A 26762-nucleotide genomic window follows, 5' to 3' on the forward strand; every position below is an offset into this window, starting at 1 on the left:
CATGTGTGTGTGTGTGTGTGTGTGTGTGTGTGTGTGTGGGTTTGAGTGCAGCATGAACACACAGTGAGAGCAAGAACAGCTGTACATGTGCCCCATTATCAACACTGATGCATTGTATGTGTGCACTATGAGTGTGTGTGTGAGTGTGTGTGTGTGTGTGTGTGTGTGTGTGTGTGTGTGTGTGTGTGTGTGTGTGTGTGTGTGTGTGTGTGTGTGTGTGTGCTTTAGATCTCTTGAGATCAGTCCAAGCCGTTTTCTTCAGCCGGCCTGATGTCATCTTGACATGTACAAATCCAGTTCAAGACTGTGCCAGGAAACAGCTTGTGACATATTGTTGCTTTAAGTGAGACTAGATTTCAAGAAGTCTTCTCACATTACATTCAGGGATTTTGAGTGGAAGTCATGCTCGTATTGGAATATGTGATCGGTTGTTTTATATTTCTATAAATACATTTAATTCAGGGTTAACATGAAGTATACATCATCTCCTGCGGTGAAGCCTTCAGATAAACTGTAACGTTTAATCTAATCTAATATGCGTCTTGTGTTTGGATGGAACACATTTAACAGGCTAATGCTCCGGGTTGAGGTCTTTCTAGAGCACAGTGGTAATTCAAGAAGAAATCGGTCGGGTTTACAGCAACATCAATATATTTTATAGGGAAACACTGATCAAAAATGGGAAGTTTTACATGCCCTCAAATTTAGCAAAAAAGGTTTTACAATATTGGAGGCGGGGTTTTATTCTTGCCTTTAAAAAAAAAAAGTAAATGTGCAAAATGGGTGATGAAAACTCTTTTTATGAATAAGCTCATTTATTGTTGCCTGCTCCACCATCTTCTGATGAAAATGTGCATTGCCAAGCCTAATTTATTCAAACCAGCTGACGGAAAATCGCCTAACAAGCATTTCTTCTTTCACATTACATTTCCAAACTTAGCTTGAAGTTCCCCTGTTAATTAAAAGGAAACAGAATCTCAAGCGGACCTCAGCGAAGCGGCTCATTGTTGAGGGTTCTCTACGCCATCTTCTTATTTCTTATATCTGTGATAAGGGCTGGAGTCCCATAAGGATTGACTCTTTCAAATTGGGAGAACATGGAAAGAAAGTCTAAAGAAAATAAATAAAGTTCCAGTTCTGGTTCACGTCTTCCAATAATTTGGTTGAAAGCAGATATAAATACTACCAAACAAATCACAAAACAGCAGATACCCCACCCTTATTGTTGATTTGCTCTGGAAAGAATGTAAATTATCTCAGTGCCTTGGCAGATATTTATTCTTTTTTGTTTTGGATGTTTTTCAGCAGCTATGAAACATTACCATGTTGATTTGTTGCCAACAGTATTTCCACCTCTTTTGTGTGTGTGTGTGTGTGTGTGTGTGTGTGTGTATACCCTTACTTTTTACAGATAAAAAGGAAAAGTGAAATATCATAGTGACATAATGACGAGTGTATCATATTAAGAGAGTATCCTTGTCAGGTATGAGACATATTTTCCACATCTCAGTTGTAGCGAGTTTAGCTCTGTTAATTCAAGACGATGACAGCTCAAGGTATAACTGTCCAAAAAGCACAACTGGAGTTTCACTGATAGATCGTGAGTGTGTAAGCAGGTCTGGGCCGCAACCTTTCTGACAGCAGCTAAACCTGAAAGTCGTATCTTACGGACCTCTTCGAGGTTTGACAGACACTCATCGTAAAGAAGATAAAGGGCTGGGTCTGTTGGAAAGTCTGAAGGCTTCTAGCACTTTTATGACTTCTCTTTGCCTGTGTGTGCCTCCCGTCTTCTTCTGTCTCCTCCACTCCTCTCTCTCTCTCTCTCTCTCTCTCGCTCTCTTTCTTTCCAGTGGTGTCGTAGGGGCCAGTGTGTGAAACAAGGCGATGAGGGTCCGAGGCCTCAGCATGGCCAGTGGTCCGAGTGGTCATCCTGGTCTTCCTGCTCACGAAGCTGCGAGAGCGGCGTCACCTATCGAGAAAGGCAGTGCAATAACCCCAGGTAGCAAAACAAACAAACAAAAGGGATAACAGTCTTTCTATTTTAGGTAGGAGCATTGTAAGAAAGACAAAAACAGCCTTCGTTTTAGCAAGCGCTTTTAATAGAATAAATGAAATTTTGGTAAATTAAGTGCTGATATATCAGGAGTTGGTGGTACATAAGAACAACACACCACTCTCATGACTGGTCTTGATTCAGCTTAAGCACACAGGGCATTAGCTGAATTTAGCCAGCATATCTCCCGAATACACACATCACATCACATCAATATATCTTATTCTTCACACAAAGCTAAAGGTTTCAAAGCAATTTCTGGTACACTGATGATTTCTTTGAAAAGTTGAGTGCTCTTGTTTTGCAGTCACCTTTTGCAAATGTAACTTAACTGGTAAACCAACGTTTTAATCTATAAAAAAAAAAGACAAGTAGCCTGTAAAACCAAACTCACACATTTACATTCAAGTTTACTAAAGAAAATTGGACAGTGAGATTTATCTGTCATTTTTGAGTAAGTTCTTTTTATATTGATGCCTATGACTTATAGAGATACCACGGTAGCTAATTATGAACCGCTGTGCTAACCGTGTTGTTAGTTCTTCATCATGCTAGCTAACAGCCCAAATGTCCCCTTAGTTTCTGTCTATTTATTCAAAATTTTATTTTTTCCCCAGAAATTCCATCTAGAGGAATAAATAAAACACTAAATTAGAGTTGTATTGAAGAAGGAAAAACCAATATACCATATTTGTAAACTGCTGATTGCTGGCGATCAACCTTGTTATCACATGCTAAGGGCAAAGTTACACACTTAACAAGAAGTATATGCTACACTCTAGTATTTTTTCCATTGTATTAACAGTCTACAAACTGTCCAGAGCAGTTTATAGCCCACTGCCACTAAAGAGGTTAAATAGAGGTGCAACACAGCTAATAAGCTATTAGCATCTACTAGGTTGGACTTCACAGCTCTCTGTTCCCTCAGAGGTCAGACTGTCTTCCTGCCATTAGCTACTACATGAATTCTCAGGTCAAAAGTTAAGAAAATAGAAATATTGTGCACATGTGCCCCTATACATTATACTATCAATTGATATAACTTGCACATATGAAACAGACGTGTTTGATAAAATGTCTGTGCATTTTGTCATGACTTGACTTAAGGCCAAACGCATATCAAGACACATGGTTAAAATCATGAAGATCAGTCGTGCAGGCCTATCGCTTCATCACTTATCTCTTCACTTAGTCTTTTAGTCATCAGTCATTTGGGATTATTTGCACTGCCAGTCAGTCGTGGGGCCCAGGACCAAATGTGGAGGCCTCCTCTTTATCATGTCATGCCAAGTTCCTAACAAATGGTGCGCTAAATTGGATGGAGTGACAAGGAGAAAAAGAGACGGGGGGGAGGGGGTGGTGGTGTTGCTGGGAAGGAAGACAGAGACAGGCAAAAGAAGAGACGCGCAGGAGGTGAGAAAAAGGAGAGAAGACAGAGAGGAGATTAAAAAAAGCAAAAGATGAAATGTGGAGATGTAAAGCAGGAGAGAGGGGGGAACGCTGACAGCGGGGGAGAGATAAGTGAGTGACAGTGTGATCGGACTGCTTATGGAAGGTGCAGTTGTCCCAGGGGTGAGATTTTTAAGGAAAGTAGCCCGGGGAAATACACCTGTGATTCACAAAGGCACATTCACACAACGCAAGCTTGCTCACATTAAAAAAACAACAACTATTTCATTATATAACAAACTTCGCTCCCTCTTGAAATCAGATGCAGAAAAAGATGTGAATTCATGTTCATATTTAACAGTCTGGAGTTACCTGTAATGTTACATATCAACCCACACATGCAAGCACACGCATACATCATCTTTATGTCCATGATATATGTTTGCATTCCTCCCTGCAGACCTGTCTATGGAGGGAAATACTGCGAGGGCTTATCCAGGTCTTACAAGCTTTGCAACACTCAGGACTGCCCCCCCAACACCGTCGACTACAGAGCCCAGCAGTGCGCCGAGTTCAACAGTAAACAGTTTAGAGGATGGCACTACACCTGGAGACCATACACCCGGGTGGATGGTGAGACCTTTTTGTTTTTTTTGAGATTCTCATGAAAGAGCTGTTTGCTTATCTCCTCTAACCGTCGTGGACATCTGTCCGTGTCCTCTCAGACCAAGACGTGTGTAAGCTCTACTGCTTCGCTGAAGGTTACGACTTCTTCTTTGCTCTGGCCAGCAAAGTTAAGGACGGGACCCTTTGCTCACAGGACAGCTCTAATGTCTGCATTGATGGCCTGTGTGAGGTAATTCTTCGAAATGTCAAGCACTGACACATGCTTTGACTGAAATGTATTATTCAAGAGCTTCGTAGTTAAGAATGATATCATGTGTAAAGCGGAATTTTACATTTTGAGAATCCATTGAGCTGTAGAGAATCATCAGTAGGCGATTTCACAATTAAATGTCATGAAAAAGAAAATGTTGTGGGATAATTGTGGTATGAGCTCAACTGTGTAATTTATTATATAATATGATGTCATGTTGTAGTGAAGGAAACCTTTTTTATTAAGAGCAATGATGGTTTTTCTCCCACAGAGAGTGGGCTGCGACCGTGTTTTGGGTTCCTCAGCTGTTCCTGATGCTTGTGGCGTCTGTAAAGGAGACAACTCCACCTGCAAGAATTACAAAGGACAGTACGTCAAGCAGCATTATACTAACCGTAGGTCTTACTAGTTACATTACTTTGGTGATGTCATCCTGTGGATTATTTCACATGCTATGAGACAACAATTTTTCATTCTTATCTTGTGGCTCCTTTTCTACATCATTCTACTGGTTTGTGAATGTTTCTTTTTTACAACTCTTGATTTGAAAAACCTGCACTTTATTTTGTATAATTAATCAAAACAAATGTCAGAAACGGGTCAGATTTAACTTCTTTTTCTATTTTATGATCATTTTACGAGTCAAATCCACTACTTTTGTGTTCTTTCAGAGTATTATGGAGTAGTTACCATCCCGGCAGGGGCCCGAAGTATCCGTGTGATGGAACTGAACACATCCAGCTCCTATTTGGCAGTCAGAGACACCCAGAGGCGCTACTACTTGAACGGACACTGGACGGTGGACTGGCCAGGCAGACACCCCATTGCTGGAGCCATTTTTGAGTATAAGAGACCTTACAACCGACCAGAGAGTCTCATATCAGCAGGCCCCACCAATGAGACACTAGTGATAGAGGTAGAAACAAAATACATCCAACGTCTGACATACCTTTATGCCATTTAGATGTTCCTTTTTTTTCTTGTTCATCTATGAGTGACACCTTCGTTTTTCTCGGCTCGCCCCATTTCCTTTCTCTTTTAGATATTGGTGCAGGGTCTGAACCCAGGTGTACATTGGGAATACACTCTGAAGAAAAGTGACGAGAGAAAGAATCCCATCAAATATAATTTTTCGTGGGCCATCGTACGCTCCAAATGTTCAGCAACCTGTGCTGGAGGTAAGTGGGTGAAAGAATCATCATAGATCTGAGGAAAATGAAGGAAAATAACTTGAAATGTTTACACCAAATGGGCCTCGTCTTTGAAATGTTCACAGTTGTTCTCCAGACATCTCTTAAAACTGTCGATCTCCCAGGTTTGCAAAGCTTTTACTGTTACGTGATCAACACAATAGTCTTTCCTGTCTCCAAGACTAAATTGAGGGATAAATAACCCTGTGTAAGATCACATTGCTTTGCAGAACCATTTCATGAATGAGGACTCTTATGTTCTCACATCAAATCTGTTCCCTTGTGTGCAATGATTTTTTTTTTAATGGATGCAATTTAAGAATTATCTCAAAGGTGAATTCCAAGAATCAAAGGGAATTTTCACCTCTCATCACTTGCTCAGCTCGACTGCCAAACCATTTGAGCCTCTGACTTAATCAGATTGTCCCTCTCCCCGAGTAAATAAAGAAAACAACTTATCTTTGCATTGACTGTGTGATTAAATATGATGTCGCTACATCTATTGCATTGTTGAAAAACCACAGAGCACCTTTTTATCTTCCATCTAGGCCAACCCATGGAGTAATGGGACAGTTAGTAGATGAAGGAACAAGCATCCAAAGGTCCCTCAAGTCTCTGATCTACAATGAGGCTCTTAGCTGCAGGATAAATGGAGAGGGCAGCGTTCCCGTCATTACTAAGGAGACATTAGCTGCTCTTGGTTGGGATTGCTTCAACACACACAATCCACCCAGCATGCATGCACATGCATGGCCTCGACCAGGGGCCTTTGTCCCACCAAGTATTAAATTAGCACGCATGAAGCCCGGTGTAATGACTGGGGCAGTCCCCTGGCATAGTCATTTAAGGCTGGAGGCCAGTGCACAAAGGGGTGTAGGTGTGTTTGTAAATGCTTGCATGTGCACAAGTGTATTTGTGTGTTCATGAACAAAGGCCCCAGTGTGAAGTTCCTATTGATTGACCCTGCAGGTTAAAGTTCCCCACCCTGGGCCGTGTCAGTCCACCCCAACTGCCTCTACCATTCTGAGTCCTGATTGTAGCTCATTGTTGGTCTCTTATTAGAGAGTGCGTCTGACGAACTAACTGACTTGTAAGAGCTGAGATGAGCAGTTTGACCTTACCTCAGGACGAATACCAAGCAACAATTTGTGAATCTGGGCTTCAAGTTTTCTCATAAATCAAAGAACATTGTCAGAACTGTTTGTGAGCCAGAATAGAACCACAAAAATGAAATATCAGAACATCAAATGATCATACCAAACTCTGAAAGTTGTAGAAGTCAACAAACATTATTGTTTTCATTCGTTTCAGAAACTCAATATGAACTTGCGCAGGATGAGATGTGAGAAAGCGCACGTGAACACATTAAAGATCTATATCTATCTATCTACATATATCTATCTGTACATCTATATACAGAGAGAGAGAGATTCATATAGAGAGATGTATAGATATAGATCTCTATAGATTAATAGATATATGAAATTTACATCTGCACACAAACAAGATACGTCACTGTCAGGAAAATAATCTGAGGATTTTGCAGGTGTCCCATATTCACAAAAGTACACATTGTGACCACATTTAAAGTCATCCTGACAAGCAGCTTGACAGACAATGCTGCTTTGTTCTAAGTTGTAACGGGACAAATTATTGTGTCTTGCTCCATTCGGAATCAATCTATCCCAGTAAATATGAGCCTGGAGTTTGGTTGTACTCTGGCCAAGTGGCAAACATAATGAAAGTGATACGCTCCTTTTATGTGGCTGTGCCTGATCTTTATGTAATGTTTCTCATCCAGGCCAGATGAACACCAAGTCAGCATGCTACAAAGATTTGAGAGTGCAGGTGAACACATCCTACTGTAATTCCCGATCCAGACCCGCTACCGGAGTGATGCCCTGCAACACCCAGCCATGTCCCCCCAGGTTAGTCCTCTTGATTTTAACATTAACACACTATTCACAAATGTGAGGAACAATCGTAATGGCTGTTCAAAATGGGCGTTCAGTTGCAATACGCATCCTCTTGGATGGAAAAAGACTGAATATGTTAACCCTCCCAGCTCATATGGCAAACCCTGGAAGAGCTGTATAAGTGGCAGCCAAAAACAGTCAGCATTCTGCACATGCATATACATGTAGGCAGTGGTGGAACGTGTACAGTACAGGAATAAAAGTACAAATTCCCAGATAAAATAGTACTCTGGTAAAATAAAAAGTTTTCATTCAAAATGTTACTTTAGTAGAGAGGTATTTTGTTATTGAGGTTATTTTAGTACCATTAGTGAAAGGGCACTTTCTTTCTTTATTTATTTGTGGATTTAGTGGCAGCATTCAGTGCTTGAACCGCTAAAGTCTAAAGCTCATATGAAAGTATGTCAAAGAAAAAAATATGTACACAGTATATCAACTTGACCAGGTTTTTGCCATGCCTTGTCAGTCAAATCTGTCTTTTTAAAGTAACTGTAATTAGTTTCTGTAGTGAAATAAAATGTATGATGTTTCCTTTGAAATGTTGTGAAGTAGCAATCCCCCAAAATATAAATATTCAAGGAAAGTTGATACCTTGACATTTGCGGTACTTGAGTAAGAATACTTCCACCACTGCGGGTAGGACACTTGAGGAGGAAGGTTGGTTGACATCTAGTTATTCCACCCAGTAAAGGATTGGCAGCAGTGTTTTCCCGGCAGCTTTGCTGACACAGTCCCTTCCACTGCGTCTATTTGGGGTTTTTGTCCTCCTCCTGTACCTTCAACCCTCTTCACCTTCCCTCCCACCTTCTGGCTGCCATGTGTTTCTGGCCTACACCACCTACACATCTGCTCTATAATTTCTTGACATGTGGTGTCAAAAGAGAGCTGTTTATTGGCTGAGTCAATTCCTCCAAACTTCCCACACTATCTCCTCATAATAAAGCGTCAGGCGGAGTGGACTGTGTTCTCCACCCTTTCCCAGTCCAGTAAAGCACCTGTTCTGTGATGACGCCATTTTCCTCTAATGTCATGAAAAAAAAAATAACTTCACATTTTGGCCATAACATGCGTGTGAGACACTGGGAGGAAGGGGGGAAGTTCCACTGGATCTTGTGTTCATTTCTTCCTCCAGTTCAGCATGATACCTCACCAACTGTCAGGACTGGTTAGCTTCTGTGTTTGTTTAAAACAGCAGACGGGAGACCTATTCACATCTATTATCACTGTGGGACCCCAAGCTCATGACAAAACTAGCTCTCTGGCTATATCAAGATCCACAGGGACATCCCGTTTGATTATGTAGTTGAATAAAAATTTGATGTATGCAGAATGCACTGCTAGTTTAATTGGTGGGACACATTGATTTGTTTCCAAAGCCTGTAAACCCTCAGAACATCTTTTTTTTAACCATCGAGTCCTGTACGCATGTGGATGGTTTTGGAGTAGCATCTGATGTTTAATTATAAAGTGTCTCTGCTGTCACATCAAGTGTAAGTGATGTATGATGATACCAGACAGAGAAGGAATGGAGTCAGGACCCACTAATGGTTCTGTGGTTTCAGGGTGTGATTCTGCGCGATCTTGGCGCAGCTCAGTTAGTGCGGTCAGTGTCTTCACCCGTGATAAACGGGGCCAACACAGAGGATCAAAGATCAGTCAGCAGGGTCCGACGCTGCGGACGTAGGGAGGGGTGCACTTGTTGACAGTCAGGACATGTATGAACACGCATCAAGACACACACACACACACACACACACACACACACACACACACACACACACACACACAGGGGAAAGGTCCCTCCCTTGTCAGTGCTGTTCTGGACAGTGTCAAGAAGGCTAAAGCTAAGGCAAATCAGGGAAAGACACACTTGGGATAACACTGCTCTTAATGAGGAGGGGACGTTGTTGGTGAGGATCATGTTTCATAAAACCAGTTAAGCATGAACGGGCCACTGAGAGATATTAAAGAAGAGAATTACTGTGCGGTTGTAGAACATTTACACCAATTTGTACTTGAATTGGTGCAGTGACCAACAGAGAGGAGCTGTGTTATCCTAATGTGGTTTCTGAGATATCATGCAGACCTGAACTCTTGGCCTGGAAACTCCTGTAGGAGAGGGAGGTACTACAAGACAGATGCAGAGGCGATTCGATGCCCAGCTCTCAAGGAATAACAAGAGCATTTATATCGAGGCTTTTGACAACTGCTGTTGCAGCTCCAATTCCTCAGTGCCTCTATTCTAAGTATTCCCAGGCACGCTCTTGGCAATGGTCTGAAATATCAGCCAAATTCTTGCAAATGAAGTGGACGCTGCTGACAAGTTGTGACTTTATGGGTTGAGTGGGGTTTAGCTGAGACACTGACCTCATCTTGGTCAGTGTTGCATGCGGACATCCAAAAAAAAAAAAAAAAAGATAATAAATAAATAAATAATTCTGCTGTTGAATGTCCAAATGTGTCTATGTCCCCAGCTTATTGAAGTGTTTTGTTATGTTGTAGCCAAGTGGAGACATTGAAAATGATTTTAAAAACTCTTGTTATTTCTCGATATCTTGGAGACGGGGCCAAAGACAACCACAACAAGGCATTGTTGCATCTTTGTTCCTGAACATCAGATCCTCAGATGTTCAGAGTCCCTCACTGCTGCCAAATGATTGAAATGCAGCACATACATACATTTCAGGGACAAAGGAGTCCTGTAAGACAGGACTTATTCATGTGAACCCACAAGTTAACTCGCAGTAAGCTGTGGATCCCCATTTGCAGTCGTTTCACTCAATAGGAGGATTATTTTGGTTAACAGACGCCTTTCACAAGCATTAACACAAAACATCTGATCCAGCATAACTGACCTGACCCTCAGAAATATCAAGTAACACTCCTTTTGGCAAAAGATTTTCCCTAATGTTTTGTTTATTTGTTTGTTTTGTTGCCATTTCTTTTCTTTCTTTTTTTTTTTTCTTCCTTTTTTTTCAAGGGCCAATTTGCTAACCACATTTTCCCAGCAAATTCACATGATATCTTTCAGAAGCACGCGGGTAAGAAATAACTTGAAAATTAGCAAGAATTTAGTCAAACATATTAAGAAAATATTTAAAAAGGCTCTTTTAAAAAAAAAAAAAAAAACACGAGGAAACTGTATTTCTATTAGATGAAATGTTTAAAAGGTCAGAACGGTGATGCTGTGTCTGATTGCCTGTGTTCAAATGCTTGTGAAAGGCTTCTGATAGCTGATGCTCTTCTCCCAGACATTTAAATAAAAGTGAAATTCATCATTTTTGCTAAAGATCCTTTAGGACCCCTGAGAGCCCCTGCTGTAAAATGTTTAGGAAGCTGGTGGAAGAGTATCAGTTGTGAGTTGGAGTTGTTATATACGCACTAAAAGTATGTAATTTAAGTATATATATGAAAGGATAGTTACACACACACACACACAAAAGAAGAAGAAGAAGAAGAAGAAGAAGATGCTGTGTCTGGTAACTAGCAGCTATCTCCCACCCAAACTCTCACGCACTCCCTCATCAAGACTCCCATGCGGCAAATGTCCGTGTCCCTATGGCGCTCCGCCCCGAAAACGCTGCAGTCAGAGTTCTATTAACACAGACGTTCATTTGCAGATGCATAACCTAGAACATTTATGTTTTTCGTGGTGTTTTTACAACCTTTTCCCTCTTGCATGTTAATTTGCATTCCAAACATCTGCTGAAAACCTGCTGCTCTTTCAGAAAGATGTTCGAGTGTCAAACGGGGCAACAATATTATGTAATCAGAGCTGAAATCATGGAATCCCAATTCCGTTACCATTCATCTCATGTTTTATTGGAACCAACAGCTGTTCCAAAGGGGATTTTTCCCTCTTCGGCAGTGTAAGAGCCTGAATGTTTCCCACTTGCTCCGTTTGTGTCTTCATCTTGGAACAGGTACGCTCGGAAAATCCTGCGTGATGACCACAGAGCTGGTGTCATTCTCACTGCTGGTGATGACAGAGGAGAAATATATATAAAGCCGTCTGAATAAGGGGACAGTTTATGCCAAAGTTTTGTTAGGTCAGACAGTTTGAATAATAATTACATGTTTGTGGTTCATATGTCATCAAGTCTAATAACATGCTGTATATTATGTTGTCACTCAGGCTTTGTTTTTACAGTTATATGTGAAAATAACTGGCACCGTGAATGCAGCACACTACTGCCAGCATTACTGATGATTCCCATACTAACAAGCCTGTTCTCACACACTTGAGTGCAACTTTGGAGAAAGTTTTTTTTTTTAATATTAATTATTGTAATTTGTCTAATGGCTAAAAAAACAACAACAACAACAAAAAAAACATCTCTCATGTTAGTTTCTGGTGAGAAACTATCAGTTGGTCACCTGCTGGCTGAGACAAGTGATATAAAGTTGACAACTAATAATAAGCTGTCAATATGACTTGAAAACATTAGCATCTCCCAGTGTTTTAAATCCAAAGCCAAATAAAACTGGATAGTATGAATGAGTCAGGCCATTTTTGCTCACAGGGGTTCTCAAGCATGAAAGCAACTTCATGGGATTTCCAGTTATCTCACGAATTCAGCCGAACTAGTTTTTTCAGTGAAAAATTGATATAATCAATTCAGAAAGACAGGACCAAAAATATTTTTTCCACCCTGAAAATTGTATCTCATTAATTCAGAAAATCAGGGCAGAAATTATGTTTTCAAGATGAAAAATTACGTTAATTCAAGAAAAAATGACTGTTTTTCTATTAGATCATTATCCCATTATTTTTTAAAACAAGGCAGGGTTTTTTTTTTTTGTGTCATGAAACTTATCTCATTTATTCAGAAATGTTTCTCAGGTTAATACAATATGCCCCTGCACATAGATTTAGAACAGCCCTACTCATATGGCGATTAATTCTAATAAACACTGTCACTTTTCACTTTTAAGTCAAAGTCGACAAAAACTGAAAGTTCATCATAGCTGCTTTCAGAGAGGAGTGACAGCAGGAAGCAAAATACTGGAAGTGTGTGACATGGACAGTGTTGGACCTGTTATTAACTGGTAGCCACAGACAATGACTGGTCTCTTACCTGCTTACTCATCGCTCACTGTACTGTACAACAGATGCTTCGGTCTACACACACACACACACACACACACAAACACTCACACACACACACACACACACACACACACACACACACACACACACACACACACACATCTATACTGGGTTATTTAAATTGACTTTACATTCATTTCCTGCAACTTACCCTAACTACTACTTGCCCAACCGCAGCCTGGGAGCCCAGAGGTTAACAGGCGCCATTATTTCAGGGGTTATGGTGAAGCCAGAGGGTAGGAGGTCTAAGACTTCCTTTTTCCGTCCGCCGCCCTTTGCTTACGGTCGGTATAGCAAATCGAGACATTTGCCCGGAGTTGAAAGATGATGAAAATAAGCAGATTGTTTTAAAAGTAGCCAGTTTGCACTCAATTGAAAAAGGGTTTAATAACAACAGCTTTGTTAAATTGTTAGACTACAGCCATTGTATTTTGCACGACACATGGACTGTTTATGTGGATGCAGGCACCCAACCTGACCAAACACGAATGGTCAAAGTTTCTCAAAGGAAAAGGGGGAACCAGAAACCTCTCTGTTCTCCGTGACCCACCGATTCTGTGTGTAGAAGCAAAATCTGTTTCGAGATATTCATCTAACTCTCACCCTTAGGGATGAGCAAATACACCATTATCTGTATCTGTACAATCACCAAAATTCTCGGAATCAATATCCTTACTCGGACTGGGCGGAGCTTAACCCGGAAATGGGTGGGGCTTAAATAAGGAGCAGGTGTGGCTTCATGTGGAAGTGGGTGTTATTTGTTGAATTGGTGTCAAGAAATTAATAGGGACTGATTAGAAGTTGCTTCATGTATTTTTGGGGGGAGAAAATCATCTTTAAAAGCCTCAGATTAAGTTTTCGATAATTTTTATCAGAGGACTAAATTAACTAGTTACACATTAGTATCAGATTGACTTGACTGCTGGTTCAGTGTCACTGTAAGATAAGTTACACTCTATATGATTCCCAGTCATGAGTATATAAGTGTTTCAGGTAAAATAGAAATAAAATAAAATAAGGGTGTGTGTGTGTGTGTGTGTGTGTGTGTGTGTGTGTGTGTGTGTGTGTGTGTGTGTGTGTGTGTGTGCGCGCGCCTACCTAGGACAGAATTGAAAGGGGGGCATTATTCATTTGCAGGCCCGATGATGGTTGGGTTTTGTTCATTAATGTTTAAATGATCCAACAGTGTGACAGTGACAAGCGATCCAATGTAGAAAAAAAAGCCAAGCTTCACTTTGCCATGACGAAGCACCAGGTCTGATGACCTACAGCTCTCTGCACTCTCCTTGTTTGTCACTTTCCAAACCGAAGCAGGTTTAAGGAAGAATAAATCCTAAGCAATGAAAAAACACCAATGTAAGAAGTGAATCCTCCTGTGAATTCTCCTATCTTTTTTGTGATAACGGAGGCAGCCAGCCAGCTCTGTGTGTCAGACAGGCCGGCTGTCTATCAATCAGTCCGTTCCTCAAACAAACACCCGACTCAGCATCATCACGCCTGCAGTATCTGTGCCGATACTCCTTTCATCCACGTATCCGGGTCATCCCCACTAGCCCCAACCCTAACCCTAAACACTGACCCAAAATTCTGCAGTTTCCCAATCGGTGACCCAGTTTTTGTGGCACTGTGGTTTTATTACCAACAAACACACACTCTCGCTGTCCGTTACTCTTTGTGTTAAAAAAAAAAGCATTTATGAATAGGCCTCACTTTTCTACCACCAAAGCTTGCTGCCACAGTTCACTCTGATGTCGAGCTCCTCCATGATATTTGTTCTTTCTCACTCCACTTACAAAGTTACACACACCACCCCTATCAACATTTCCTCACTAATGGATTAGTGTGTTTACACGGCATATAAGCAGTGATAATAGAGGCTGTAAAGTAATCTCACAACACTCATCTCACTGAAATTATCTACAACTGCTGCTGCAGGCCTGTGTGCACAGTTGTGAAACCATTATTGGAACCAGGAGCAGGAATATATTGCTGTTCTAATGTTGCGTTAAGGAGTATGTCACCGATTTGGAGTACGTTCTCATTTTCTGTGCAGGTCCTTGGGTGCGGAATTAAGCAACCACATGTACTGAAATTGAAAAATACAGCTTATGAATCCGCCTGTCTCCATCCTAACCCTTAACCAAAACCCAAAGATACTTGAACTCGTTCTCTCTAAATTTTTGAGGTGTTTTATTTAAAAAAAAAAAAAAAATTCTAACAGTGTTAATGGGTTTGAAAAGTTAGCATTCTGTGGTTTCTTACTCTTAATTTACCTCAACTTTCTGGATATATGCTGCCCCCTGTTGGTTTGGAGTATTAAGTGTCAGCTGTTTAGCTTTGTTACAAAGTATACCTTTAATGTATTCGAATTATATCTAATATCATAAAGAAATAATAATACAAATAACTTTTGAAACTGACAATCATCAAAATGTACTCTTAATATTTCCTCCACTCTCAACCCATGACTTCATATTCAAGTACTAATAGTTGCAGAGTTCTCATGTGACAAGAGAACATTTGCATTCCAATATTAGGTTATATATAGTTTCCCTATTTCTTGCCTTTTAAACCCTCAGGCTGCCTTTTTATTTACATGATATGCAGCAGATGTCAGATTTCATATTAAACATTCCCAACATGCATGGAATCTACATGCGGTGTTGCTGTTTGAGGGCGGGTGATTACATCTGTATCTTTCTCCACTGGAGTTGTGCTTCATAATTGAATCAACCAGAACTGATGTGAGTTTTTATCTCTGTCAAATGCTAGACGTACCAAACTGAAACACATTTTCAGATATCAATTTCTCATAGTTTGTGGGGCTGTCTTTGTGCATAAAGTGTCCGCTGAGAGAAAACATGTGCTGGACTGACCATAATGTGCACGCTAGACTAGTCTAGCTAGAGGTGGTCATCAGTCCATCATAGTGTTCTGAGGTCCGACAGGTATTTCATTCAGTCTAAAGATGGATTACATCACGGAAAAAGGTTTCTTATGCCTGCTCGCATTTCGAGCATGATATCATTCTGTCTCTCTCTGTGGACATACTGATATCTGAGACAAGCAGTAAAACACACATGCCAGCAAAAACTCTTTGAAGTTCAAAGACGCAAACATGGAGGATTCACACAGCGGGGCGTGCCTATAAACACTGGTCAAAGGTTATTTGATGCCCCTGGAGAGCATCTCCACAGCATCATGGAGGCCACAGAGGCCATCTGATCCGCTCTGAGTCTGATGCTCAATTACTCATCCTTCCCTCGAGATAACAACCACAGCAAAGATCACGAGGTGGTCTATAATTTAATTTGACATTAATCTGTGTGTCATGCCAATGACCATGCCAACGGGGCTGCTAAGGAGATGATTGATACTTTCTGTGGTTATAGAGTTGTACACAAAGGAATTCTAAAACCCAGAGATAAGTTGTCATTGTTGAACCTCTGCTTCCCCCGACTCAGTGGTGTTTTTTTAATCAATTTTTGGTTAAGAACCTCAGAAAAGGGCTGTCAGAGATGTCCTGCCCTCTCCTGGTGGTGTATTCGGTTTATGTTCTAATGGGACCATTTTAGTTTTAGCGATTATGTTTTGAGAAGCATAAAAGTGGTGTGCTTTCGTGAAGATTACCTGGCTGAACAAAACCTGTAAGATTCATAAACTTTTGTTTGCCTCTGAGATTTTCTACAAACCCTCAAATCTCTCGTCGACGGTCCATGGTGATGTGGAGCTGGCCTTCAAGTATTTAGTACGTTATCCTGGTGGGGCTTTCATCTAACTTTCAATCATATCAAAATGTCGACATCTGAGTCCCCAACTAAATAATAAAACAAAGCCTGAATCAGATGTGAGTACATACACCAAGATGACATCATACTGTAGCGACCACACCTGGTAAATTCTCTGGCAAAATCTAAAGTATCAACCTCAGATGCTGTAGTCTCCTGGTAAACTACTGCAATACAAATTCAGAAATACACAATATAGAGTTCCCCAATGAGTCAAGAATGTATTTTGGTAACGTGTCCAAATATGTCCCAGCCCTGGAAAGACATGATGTGGCTCTAAAAATTGCAGTGACTTAAGTTGGTCTTTAATGACACCATAAATTTTTGGCTCCTCTTTCTGCACCAAAGCCTAATAGCTATGTCAGCAGTTTGGCTGCGTTGTGTGTTGATCACTCGCTTAGATGTTTAAATAAACAGCCGAATTGAAACGCTGGTCTCTGCCTTGCCCTCATCCCCCCCCCCAAAGCATCCTTTGATGATACTTCAGTGTGTATCTTCTGCCTGACAAGTCATAACATTTGTGAGAGCAGATGGGACTCCTCTGTCATATTTATTTAGATTCAACAGTGCATGTATAATGCCCTTTAGAGCAATACTTCTCATCCTCCTTATACAACATTCCAAGCCAATGATGCACCAAATTACTACAAATGAAGTTTAGACTCTTAAGATATACAAGTCTGTGCTGACAGCAACATTTCTGGCTTGGTTGAGGTAGATCTTAAGTGGCTGGATGGGGGCATTATTGGGGTTGGATGTAGGAGAACATGACAGAGTGTGTGATGAGGGATGGACTTGGGATGCATGCAAACACGAGACTTGAGGATTAGGCGACGTAGACATACGGTCTGCTGGTGAAGTGTTGAAAAACTAATAATAACAATACTGTACTGTCAGGAAGTATTGGAAACCCAAAAAACACGACATACCATGGGTTTATGTATCTATATATCTTGAACAGCAAGGTATGTATGACTGGGAACAAATTTGTCAGGCGTGAGTACCACAGATTAAATTAATTATGAAAGAGGTGGTGTAGGAATGAATCCTTAGAACCCAGGAATAAATTTGACGGTGTAATGTTCAGTTCCCTCATCTCATTTGAATGGGTTTTTGGTTAATTGCCTGAAATAAGGGCAGTGGTTAACACGAGCATGAGATATTTTATAGTTTTCATCTATGGCGTAAAAATTTTTTTTTTTTAAATACTTGTTTTTTTGAAGCATTTATGTGTCTCAAAACTCACGGTTGTTCACAAGTGGTTAAATAAGCCGATAAATATAATCACACCAAAAACAGAAGAACTTGAAAGCTGGCTGAGATCAATCCCACAGCCGAATGTTAGCTTTGTACTTCTGCTGACAGCAGTTCGGTTTCAAAGACCTTGAAAGTTCATTATTTGTTAAGATTATCTTGTGGAACACATCGTGTAGGTTCCTACTTTTCCCGCTATTTTTGTTCAGGAGAACCGATGGTGGGGTGGTGCTAACTTTCAGGTTGGCAACAACATCATAACCGCCCACTTGGAAGTTAAAGCTCTGATGTTTGAAACAATATGAAAAGTTCTAAGCCTGACATCTATTATCAAACCATAAAATCATAACCATAAAATTGTTCATTCTGAACAATAAAAATGAGGAAAACAGACAAAATAGCATATTTACACAATCATTTTAAGAGTAGTATCAGTAAACATCTCCATAGTTACATTGTTTCAAAAATCCCAACGATTTTACGGATTGTGAGTATGAGCGTCGTAGTTCTGTCTCAAATCAATCATGTGAACTTGAGGCTTCTACGGAAGCGTATGCTAACAGTTCACAATCTCCTAGCTTGTGGTGAGTTGGCCTCAAATGGTTACAACATTATAGCTTCTAATCCAATCCTCTATGAAGGGGATTTTCACTTCTAAAACTTCACTGTTCAGATCTACATGTGGTGATATTTGGTTTTTGTGGTGAGGAAGCCCGAGTTTAAGCATGGAATGGGTTTGAAATTCTTGAGTGAGGTTTAGGTTACAGTTTAAAAGCCTGGTATTTGGGATGGTCTGACTAGTTCCCAAGCCAGTCAGCAATGAGCAGATGTCTAACACCCGCTAGAGTCAGATGTCATTGACGTATGGAGACTGGGTTGGACAGGACAGGGGTGCATATTCCTGTTTTTGTTCCATTAATGAGAACCATTCACGTTGATGTATAACACCAGTTCAGATTTTAGTGTTGCTTTTATTTCAAAAAACAAAAAAACAAAAAAAAAAACAGCTGCAGGGCCGCTGTAGAGAAGAGACTTCCAGGGGACTTTCTTCAGCTGCTGTCACTGTGTCCAGATATCACGCTGTCATTTGAGAATTCCTGGAGATGCATCTGAATAAGTGATTGAAGGGGGGCTCTGCGGGTTGACTCATCAGGCTCTGTTGTGTTGTTCCAGCTGGTCTGTTGGGGAATGGGGGGCGTGCAGCCGGAGCTGTGGAGGAGGGGAGCAGACGCAGCAGGTCCAGTGTGTCCAGAGAACCAGTCAGACCAACGTAGACACCCTGGCTGACTCTCGCTGTTCCCAGCCAGCCCCGGCCAGGCGGCAGGCCTGCAACACACACAGCTGTCCACCAATCTGGACCACTGGGCCATGGTCGCAGGTAAGCATGTGACAATTTTAAATTTGATATAGTCGTTTTCAGAGTACATCCAGGGATGTAAGGAAAATAAAGTGGTACAAAACTGCACTTACACTTCAGCTTTTAAGAGCTTTTCATGCTGCGCTTGTGCCTTGATGGCTTAACCATGTTTTATGACCATGATCTCAATAGCTTTAAACTCTTGATTTGCCCACAGAGACGTCTCATGTTATGTTCTCTGTCCAATTTGTGCAGCAACTGTCTCGCTTTTTACCCCAAATATCTCTTAACTACTTGCCACAAATGGTGTCCGGTTGACTTCCGCTCTGATGCTCTGGCACTACGATGAGTCACCACAGTTGTTCTGGCGCCCTGTTTTTTTTTGGATATTGCAAAATAATACATTCAAGATGTTGATTAAGGCTGTGCCATACAATGTGTGCGCAAGATCAGAATGCATATTGAGGGAATTGCTGGAGTATCTCAAAGAAATTCTTACAGAAGTAAAGATGAATAAGTCACTGAGTGGAGAATATGAATTAATGGAAGCCATGATGAAATGCTTTTTGTCTTTGGTCTGTGACATTTATGTTCAAGATATTTGATAGATTAACAATACAGTGATGTTTTGGCACAATAAAATGGTTCTTTGATGACACCAGCATATGATTCGAATTGCGAGAAACCTAACAACGCTCAGATGTTCACAGAAATACACAACTTATTCAGGCTTAAGCATTGCTTGTGTTTCACTTTTGTCACAAGCGATCTGTACAAATTTAGCCACTGGAAAATAAGTTGAGGTTTGGGGATTTTTTTGATCAACATTATAACAATAATCAAATGATCCATCAGTAACAAACGGAAAAGGTGTAGCTCAAATCATTGAAACAATTAGACTGACCTTTCTCGCATTTCTTGGCAGTGCTCTCGCAAATGTGGCAACGGCTTGAGAAAGAGGACGGTGCTCTGCGTGAGAAGCAACCCCACTAGTCAGTCACACACGCTGCCAGACAGTGTGTGTGCAAGCCTGCCGAAACCTGCCAGTCAAGAGTCTTGCTTCATCAAACGCTGCCAGAAACAACGCAAAGTCCAGTGGTTTGTCTCAACATGGCAAGAGGTAACTCAACAGCACCGGTGACGACGAGTGTAATGCAGTATTATCTTTTGCAAAACTAATTTCTTCTACTGTCTCGTCTGTTCCTTACATTTTTCAATATTTCAGTGTTCAGCAACATGCGGCCACGGGTATCAGGCACGTTTCATCAAGTGTGCAGAAAAGGTACGAATACGTGCGATCTCACGGAAAATGCGTTGTGGTCAACAGCTTGTGTAGCTCATGTCACCGACCTCTGCTTCCTAATAAAGGACACAGCGGGTAAATACAGGGAGCTTGCTGCCAAAAAGTGCCACCACGTGCCCAAGCCAACTGTAGAGCTCCAGAGGCCTTGCTTCTTAGCTGAGTGCCCCGTCCGTACCACCCCACCGGTCCGCCGCTGGAGTGCACACCATCGCACCCTTCCACCTCTGCTCCTCCCACGGCCAGAGTGGCACTCATCAGCATGGTCTCAGGTAAATGATCGCAGGGCTTGATCACACTGAGGAACCATACAAGGAGAACATTCAGCATGTTTTACCTGGCACATGACAACATCTTATTACTTTGTGCTGCACCACAGTGTACAGTGACATGCGGCGGTGGCGTACAGGCCAGGACAGTCCAGTGTGTGGTGCAGGGGAAGCCCTCTCCCGGTTGTGCCCTCCACTTAAAACCCTCCATGTCTCAGGCCTGCAATACCAACTTCTGCCCGCAACCCGAGAAGAAAGGTAGTGAAACACTTTGTTTCTTTATACATATTTATGCAAAACTTTGTTGACTAAACTGAATCAGAGCTACAGTGCAGGATGTTACTCCTGCAGCTAGAAAATAGTGGAAAAGTTGTTTTAGCATCCACTAACCCCTACAAAACGACCACCATACCAGGAGCAGCTATTGTGCCGCCAGCACAAGTCATTTCCCTGACCGTGATGAGCCTTAAAGAGTGTGAACTCACTCCGCAAGGCATTCGTTTAGGTCGAAATGTAATACAAATAATTTTTGGATATTTTCTCAAGATAGAAAACTGGTCAATAGCCTTTCAATGATTATATATTTTTCCTGTTTTTCTCCACAGATATGGCCTGCAGGGATTACTTCAGCTGGTGTTATCTGGTGCCCCAACATGGAGTCTGCAACCACAAGTTCTATGGCAAGCAGTGCTGCCAGTCCTGTTCAAATTCAAACCTTTAATCATGCAACGTGACTCTGTCTATGACAAAGACAGAAAGGTAGTTAGATAGTCAAAGGACTATTTGATGTCTATGCTTGAAGAGACTGAGATTTTAAGCATGTGGGCAAGCACTGAAAAAAAAACAAAGGCCATTTAAATGGAAGTGCATGAGAGCTGCAGTCGCCTTTCCTCTCCCCGCGATGCCGGACATCTGGATACAAGAACTTGATGCTGACAGCACTGCACAGGAATGTGATCAGGACAGTGCAAATAAAGGAGAGATTTGTGAGGAGGAACTAATGGGAATCTTGATTAAAGTGAATCAGACTGACTGGTCCAAAAGAAACTGAAAACCTGAAAATTCCCCACTTTGTTTATATTTGATGTAATTGAAGAGCTCTGTGCCCAGGACACCCAACATCTCCCAGTCAACCGCAAGCTAGCAATGGCAGGGCAACAAAGAGCCGCTGACAACACGCGATATGCCCTCTTCAACAATTGGAAATCTGGGGTTGGTAATGAAAAGGGATGGTACACCAAATAAAAAAATATTGTTTCACTACAAAGCTTGAAGAAAAAAGGCTGCGAATAATCCAAGTGGACTTTTCCGCAATCGCTGGATAAAAGCAGGATTCTCTGCGTTGTCATGAAAAGGAAAAAAAAACAACGTCGTACATGACAGAACTACTTTGGCTGAGTGGACTGATTCCAAACTCAGTGGTGCTACAGCGTCATCAATGTGACATCGTCAAGTTTCAGGAAAGAACAACTGCGTTATGTGACCCATGTACAGTATTGTTTGTTTTATTTATTGGCTTAACAATACAGCATTGCTGGAAGACTGTATTAATAAGCAGTATAAATGTGTCCTTTTATTACTCAACCCGTAGCCCATTATCTTTATATTTTGTATCATGTTTCATACAATGTTATGCTGACAAACTGCACCTTTTTTTTTTTTCAATTCTCAACTTTTACTGTATTTTTTTTTTAATGTCAAAAACAAAATTCATCCATTTCAACGATGACCAGCGAACATTTACAACTGTATTCACGACAAAAAGTAGATGTATGTTGTTTCAATATGGAATTACTGTGTTCATTTACATGCATGGATAAAGCTTCAAACATAATACGTCACACATCGGTTATTGTTTCAGAGCACTGACGGGTAAAGGCTGATGCTATTTCTGGGTGATTTTTACAATGTAAATGAAATAAGGACAATTAAATCTGTGTCATGTCAGCAACTCAACTGTGGCAGGTTCTATTCTTCCCAGCTGTCAGTCCGAGCGTCTCGTACAACCAGCTGCACGGGACCAATCTAAATAAGTTCTTGCAAACAAGGAAAATCTGAAGGTAAGAAACATGTATACTTTTTTTTTATTGAAGTCTTTGACTGGGCACTGTTATATAACATGACACGTCCAGGAGAACTTAATAAATCTTAATAATATTTTGATTCTACTCTGGCCATGCCCAGGGTGTGTGTGTGTGTGTGTGTGTGTGTGTGTGTGTGTGTGTGTGTGTGTGTGTGTGTGTGTGTGTTTCAAGGCTGGTTGGTGCCAATTAACTTCTCAAATGATCCTGTTGTGTGAAGACATCACAAATAAAGCGTGAAAGCAACATAAATGGCATTTTAAATTCACGATAGCCAGTGAGAGGGGGCTGAAGAGGAAGCGTCACCAAATGGTGGTGCGTTAGCTCACAGCAGCAGCGGACAATGGATCTGTTTGAAACATTCAAATTTCCATCTACCTTTCCTCCAGGTGGCGCTCGTTGGTGGAAGCCATTCTAAATCAGCCTGAGTTCAGCATTTCAGTGCAACAAATAACATGCAAATGCGCAACCGGCTGACAGCATCTTGCCTCCATGTTTGTTTATAAGAGCTCTGAGAACATCTGGGGTTCATCTGGAAAAAAAATTTTGACAGGTTAATTTTACTTTAACACAAATTAATCATGCAACCAAGTTTGACAACTACTTTCTCCTTCCAGTGCACGTTTACCAAAAGGCATGAGGAGAGCACAGCACAGCATCACGCGTCATACACGTCCAAGCAGAGGAGTCACTCATCCAAACTCCCAGCCCAGGAGTCTGGCACCGAATCCTGAGCCCAGTACATAAAGTTTCACGAAGAGACCCCTGGTTTGGAAACAAACTGGAATTTTTGAGAGCCCTCTGCCACTGGGGCCCTGTTATCAGTTCTAACTGCTGCGACGCCCCTACGCTCCCCGCCGTTCATGCTCTGTCCAAGTGCTATGATACCGAAGAAGTACGCAGAAGTAAAAGTGTCAGCAAGAGGTAGAGTACTTCCTCTGGGTCTTTGCTCTGGATGAAATAAAAGTGGAACCACCCAGGGAGAGAAGATGAGCCAGTAAGTCTGTGTGCAGGAAGAAATTCATGAGATTTGGAGGGTGAAAAGAAAAAAAAAAATCTCAGTAAATATGTTCTCCTGCTTTGCTTAGCACTCATTTGGTCTAAGTGGTATTTGTCCTGAACCTGAACCCGTAGAATCGATGCTACGTGCCTCATCGTGACTCTCGAATCCAAACAATGAAAAAGATACATTGCAGAAAGGTAAACAAAGCAACATTTTTATGGGGTTTTTGCTACCAGTGACACATTTAACTTGATTATAACAAAACCAGTCAGAGGAGCTTTGAGCTGGAGGGATCAAGTCTGTGATGGCCAAAAAACCAAAAATCTGACTCCAAAGCAAGGATCTCACATAAGCACCGAATGAATGTCCCCCTGAACATTCCAAAGTTTACTTTGCAATAACAAGACTGGCAGCATAAATACAGGAAACAGAAGCAGTCCAAAAAATCAAACAACTCAGGAGTATAAGCACAAGAGGATTGGACAAAATCTAGTGCACAAAAACGAGCTGGGGCTATACACAAGGAAATTACTAGAGAAAACATTGGCTGGGAAACTAAAGAGAACAAGACAATCTGGCAAACAGGCAGAGAATAACTGTATTTACTGACTGAATGATTGAATACTGGTGATGAGGAACACTGGCGGGAACCTGAACAATGGCAGGAAGTAAAGCGAACTGAGAGGCGCAAAGGTAAATAAATACAAATTAAAACAGGAAGAGAATGTAGTTGTTCGTGCTGTACTCAGTTTTAACTGTTCAATGATATAGCTAAGCTATCCTCCCAATCTAGAGAAGACAGCTGCATATTTTGGAAGATATTTGGATTCTCAAAATGTTGTCTGAGCTGAAGTCGAATGAAAACATCAGTAGATATCCTGATAAAATGAACAGAATTGATTCCTTTGTTAACAGCCTGGACTGGTAGCCGCTGCATCCTTGACTGCAGGCGTGGTCCCTCGCCATGCTAGCTGGGATTTGCCGCTGGCTTGGTGGCTTCAACCCGGTGGTGCTGATGGTCCAAGAATAGCCTTATGTTGGTGAATCAAACTGTAGTTTGCTTGAATGTGTGTTAAACACGAGAGATCAGAGTGAGATCCTGCAAGCATGCTAACTTAGCATTCTTCAGCAACTGTCAGCAGTGCTACTCGTCCACAGCTATGGCAGCTCAACAGTAGGCTGAGAAATTAAATGCTTTATCTATTTAACTGTTTAAAGTCGTGCACCCCTTGAAACAGTCAACCTCCTGGTGTGTACAACCCTGTATCTCCCCAGATGGTGCTGGTGCCACCAGTGGTTAAGCCAGCACCACTAAAACTATACTAGCTCTGTCAGACGTGGTACTCCAAGTCCTGGAGCAGATAGTTTCCACAGCGTGTCTTCGGCTGTGGTACACCGCTGCTCCCATGGATGAGGAGCATGGCTGTTTCAGTCACTTATCCATATCAGTGCAAGTTAGACAAACTATTGGGGGCAAAAAGGCCTTATTTTACTTGACCCAGGAGGAAACCGACACAGTGGAATGCATTCCGAGAAGACCCGTCCTGCTATGCCTGACTGGCTACCACTTGGTGCCTTAGGCAGGTGGAGTGAGATGGATACCCCTGATCTGAGTGTGCTTAGCCCTGGGGGTACAAGTGCGGCGATTGGGAATCATGGATCTAGAACAAACAGCCACAGATTTAAGGTTTACACCTTTACCTTAAATTATGTGTAACATGTACTTGCTCAACAACAGCGTCAGTATTCTTCTCCTCTTTTCCAGAGGAGAGTACTCACAGATACCCCATTCTCAAGGGGCAAATAGACACAAATTCTTCCGAATCCAAAGTCAAGTGAGGAAACAATGGCAAGTCTGAGCTGCTCAACTTGAAGAACCCCAGTCGACTCGGGAGGTTTCTCAACTGTTGATGGGAACTGGCAAGTTTCAGGCGGGGCAGGCCTAATAGCTGTGGTCCATGCTTGTCCGTATAAGTTGTCATCATGCTTGTCAAACATGGTTTCTTGCAAAGAGTATTCTTCTTATTGCTATAAAACGCTAATCTTTCTACGACACAACGGATTCAAGCTCCTATGGTTGAGAAGTGCACAAGTAAGCCTGACTTATTAGCATTTTCTGCTTTCGATTAGTCTCAGACTGGAACTCTTGTACTATGTGGTAAATGTCAGCACTAAACTACTGATTAAAATTGCATGTCATATCATAATATGCTGAACTCAAATGAAATGTGATTTGTAGCCAGCGTCTAAGCTCTAGTCTTCAGTCTGCTGGCTATCAGTAATGTGGTATTTCAACACTTAGGGCATTTGGGCTTTACTATTTCAGTCAAAGACAAGCCGATGCCCAGAACACAACCACCCTTCCCTTACAGCATGTGGAGCAGAGACAGAGGAGAAAAAGCAGAGAGAAAAGGAGAAGAGGGGGAGCATCTATGTGTTTAGTGCTGTCATAGAAAAATGCTGTGGAAAAAAAAAAAAAGAGGGAGTGAGCCAGAGGGAGAGGTGGGTACAGAGACAGACAGGGGTTTTCCTCTCGTCAACCATCTCTGCAGTCGGTCAGCTGTGTGTGTGCAAGCTTACTTTGTATTCTTGAAGAGCATACAGATGCTTTTCACTGGATAAATGTAGGCCGGGGTGGGGAGGGGGGGCTTGTTCACGAGAAAATGACTTCAAGATTTTTGGAGACACAAAACTGCTTTATTAATTAATGCCGTCTGCTGTCAAAAACAACAACAACAACAACAACACACACACACACACACACACACACACACACACACATATGTGCACACACAAATTACTGGTGGAATGTTCTGTCATCAGTCACTTTACACCCCAATCAAGTCAGATCAGTATTTGGTGTAGCAGCTCAAAGATCAATATCTTAATCCAGAATGGACTGTCAAATGTACGACTGCAGGAGAAATTCCTACCACACAAGAGCAAAGGGATTAAGAGCAATCAGACAAAGACTTCCTGCAGACAGTAAAAGTTGATCGAAATGAATCTGGCAACGTTCAAAGTGTTACCTAACCCATGTCAAGTAACAGAGGAGGTAATCTGTCAAGGACAGGCAGGAAGAGAAAGCATGCACAACACCCCCTTTCCACTTTTA

The 26762-nt window shown here is 41.6% G+C and overlaps 1 protein-coding gene across 1 annotated transcript in view; it reads left to right on the plus strand.

Annotated features, from left to right (window-relative positions):
- Window positions 1–22399, plus strand: part of adamts16 (ADAM metallopeptidase with thrombospondin type 1 motif, 16) — a 53252-nt gene extending 30853 nt beyond the window's left edge. Inside the window, exons 12-24 of the mRNA XM_086218911.1 lie at window positions 1851–1999; window positions 3903–4075; window positions 4168–4298; window positions 4591–4714; window positions 4991–5235; window positions 5362–5497; window positions 7311–7437; window positions 18811–19015; window positions 19920–20114; window positions 20220–20276; window positions 20363–20566; window positions 20674–20821; window positions 21169–22399. Coding sequence (XP_086075037.1) covers window positions 1851–1999; window positions 3903–4075; window positions 4168–4298; window positions 4591–4714; window positions 4991–5235; window positions 5362–5497; window positions 7311–7437; window positions 18811–19015; window positions 19920–20114; window positions 20220–20276; window positions 20363–20566; window positions 20674–20821; window positions 21169–21284 — 2010 coding nt within the window. The 3' untranslated portion in view covers window positions 21285–22399. The remainder of the gene's footprint in view (window positions 1–1850; window positions 2000–3902; window positions 4076–4167; window positions 4299–4590; window positions 4715–4990; window positions 5236–5361; window positions 5498–7310; window positions 7438–18810; window positions 19016–19919; window positions 20115–20219; window positions 20277–20362; window positions 20567–20673; window positions 20822–21168) is intronic.
- Window positions 22400–26762: the final 4363 nt, after the last annotated feature.

This window comes from Aulostomus chinensis, chromosome 11, assembly GCF_037954235.1.
Source record: "Aulostomus chinensis isolate RoL2024-O1b breed Wild chromosome 11, RoL_Achi_v1.0, whole genome shotgun sequence".
In the NCBI taxonomy this organism is placed as follows: Eukaryota; Metazoa; Chordata; class Actinopteri; order Syngnathiformes; family Aulostomidae; genus Aulostomus; species Aulostomus chinensis.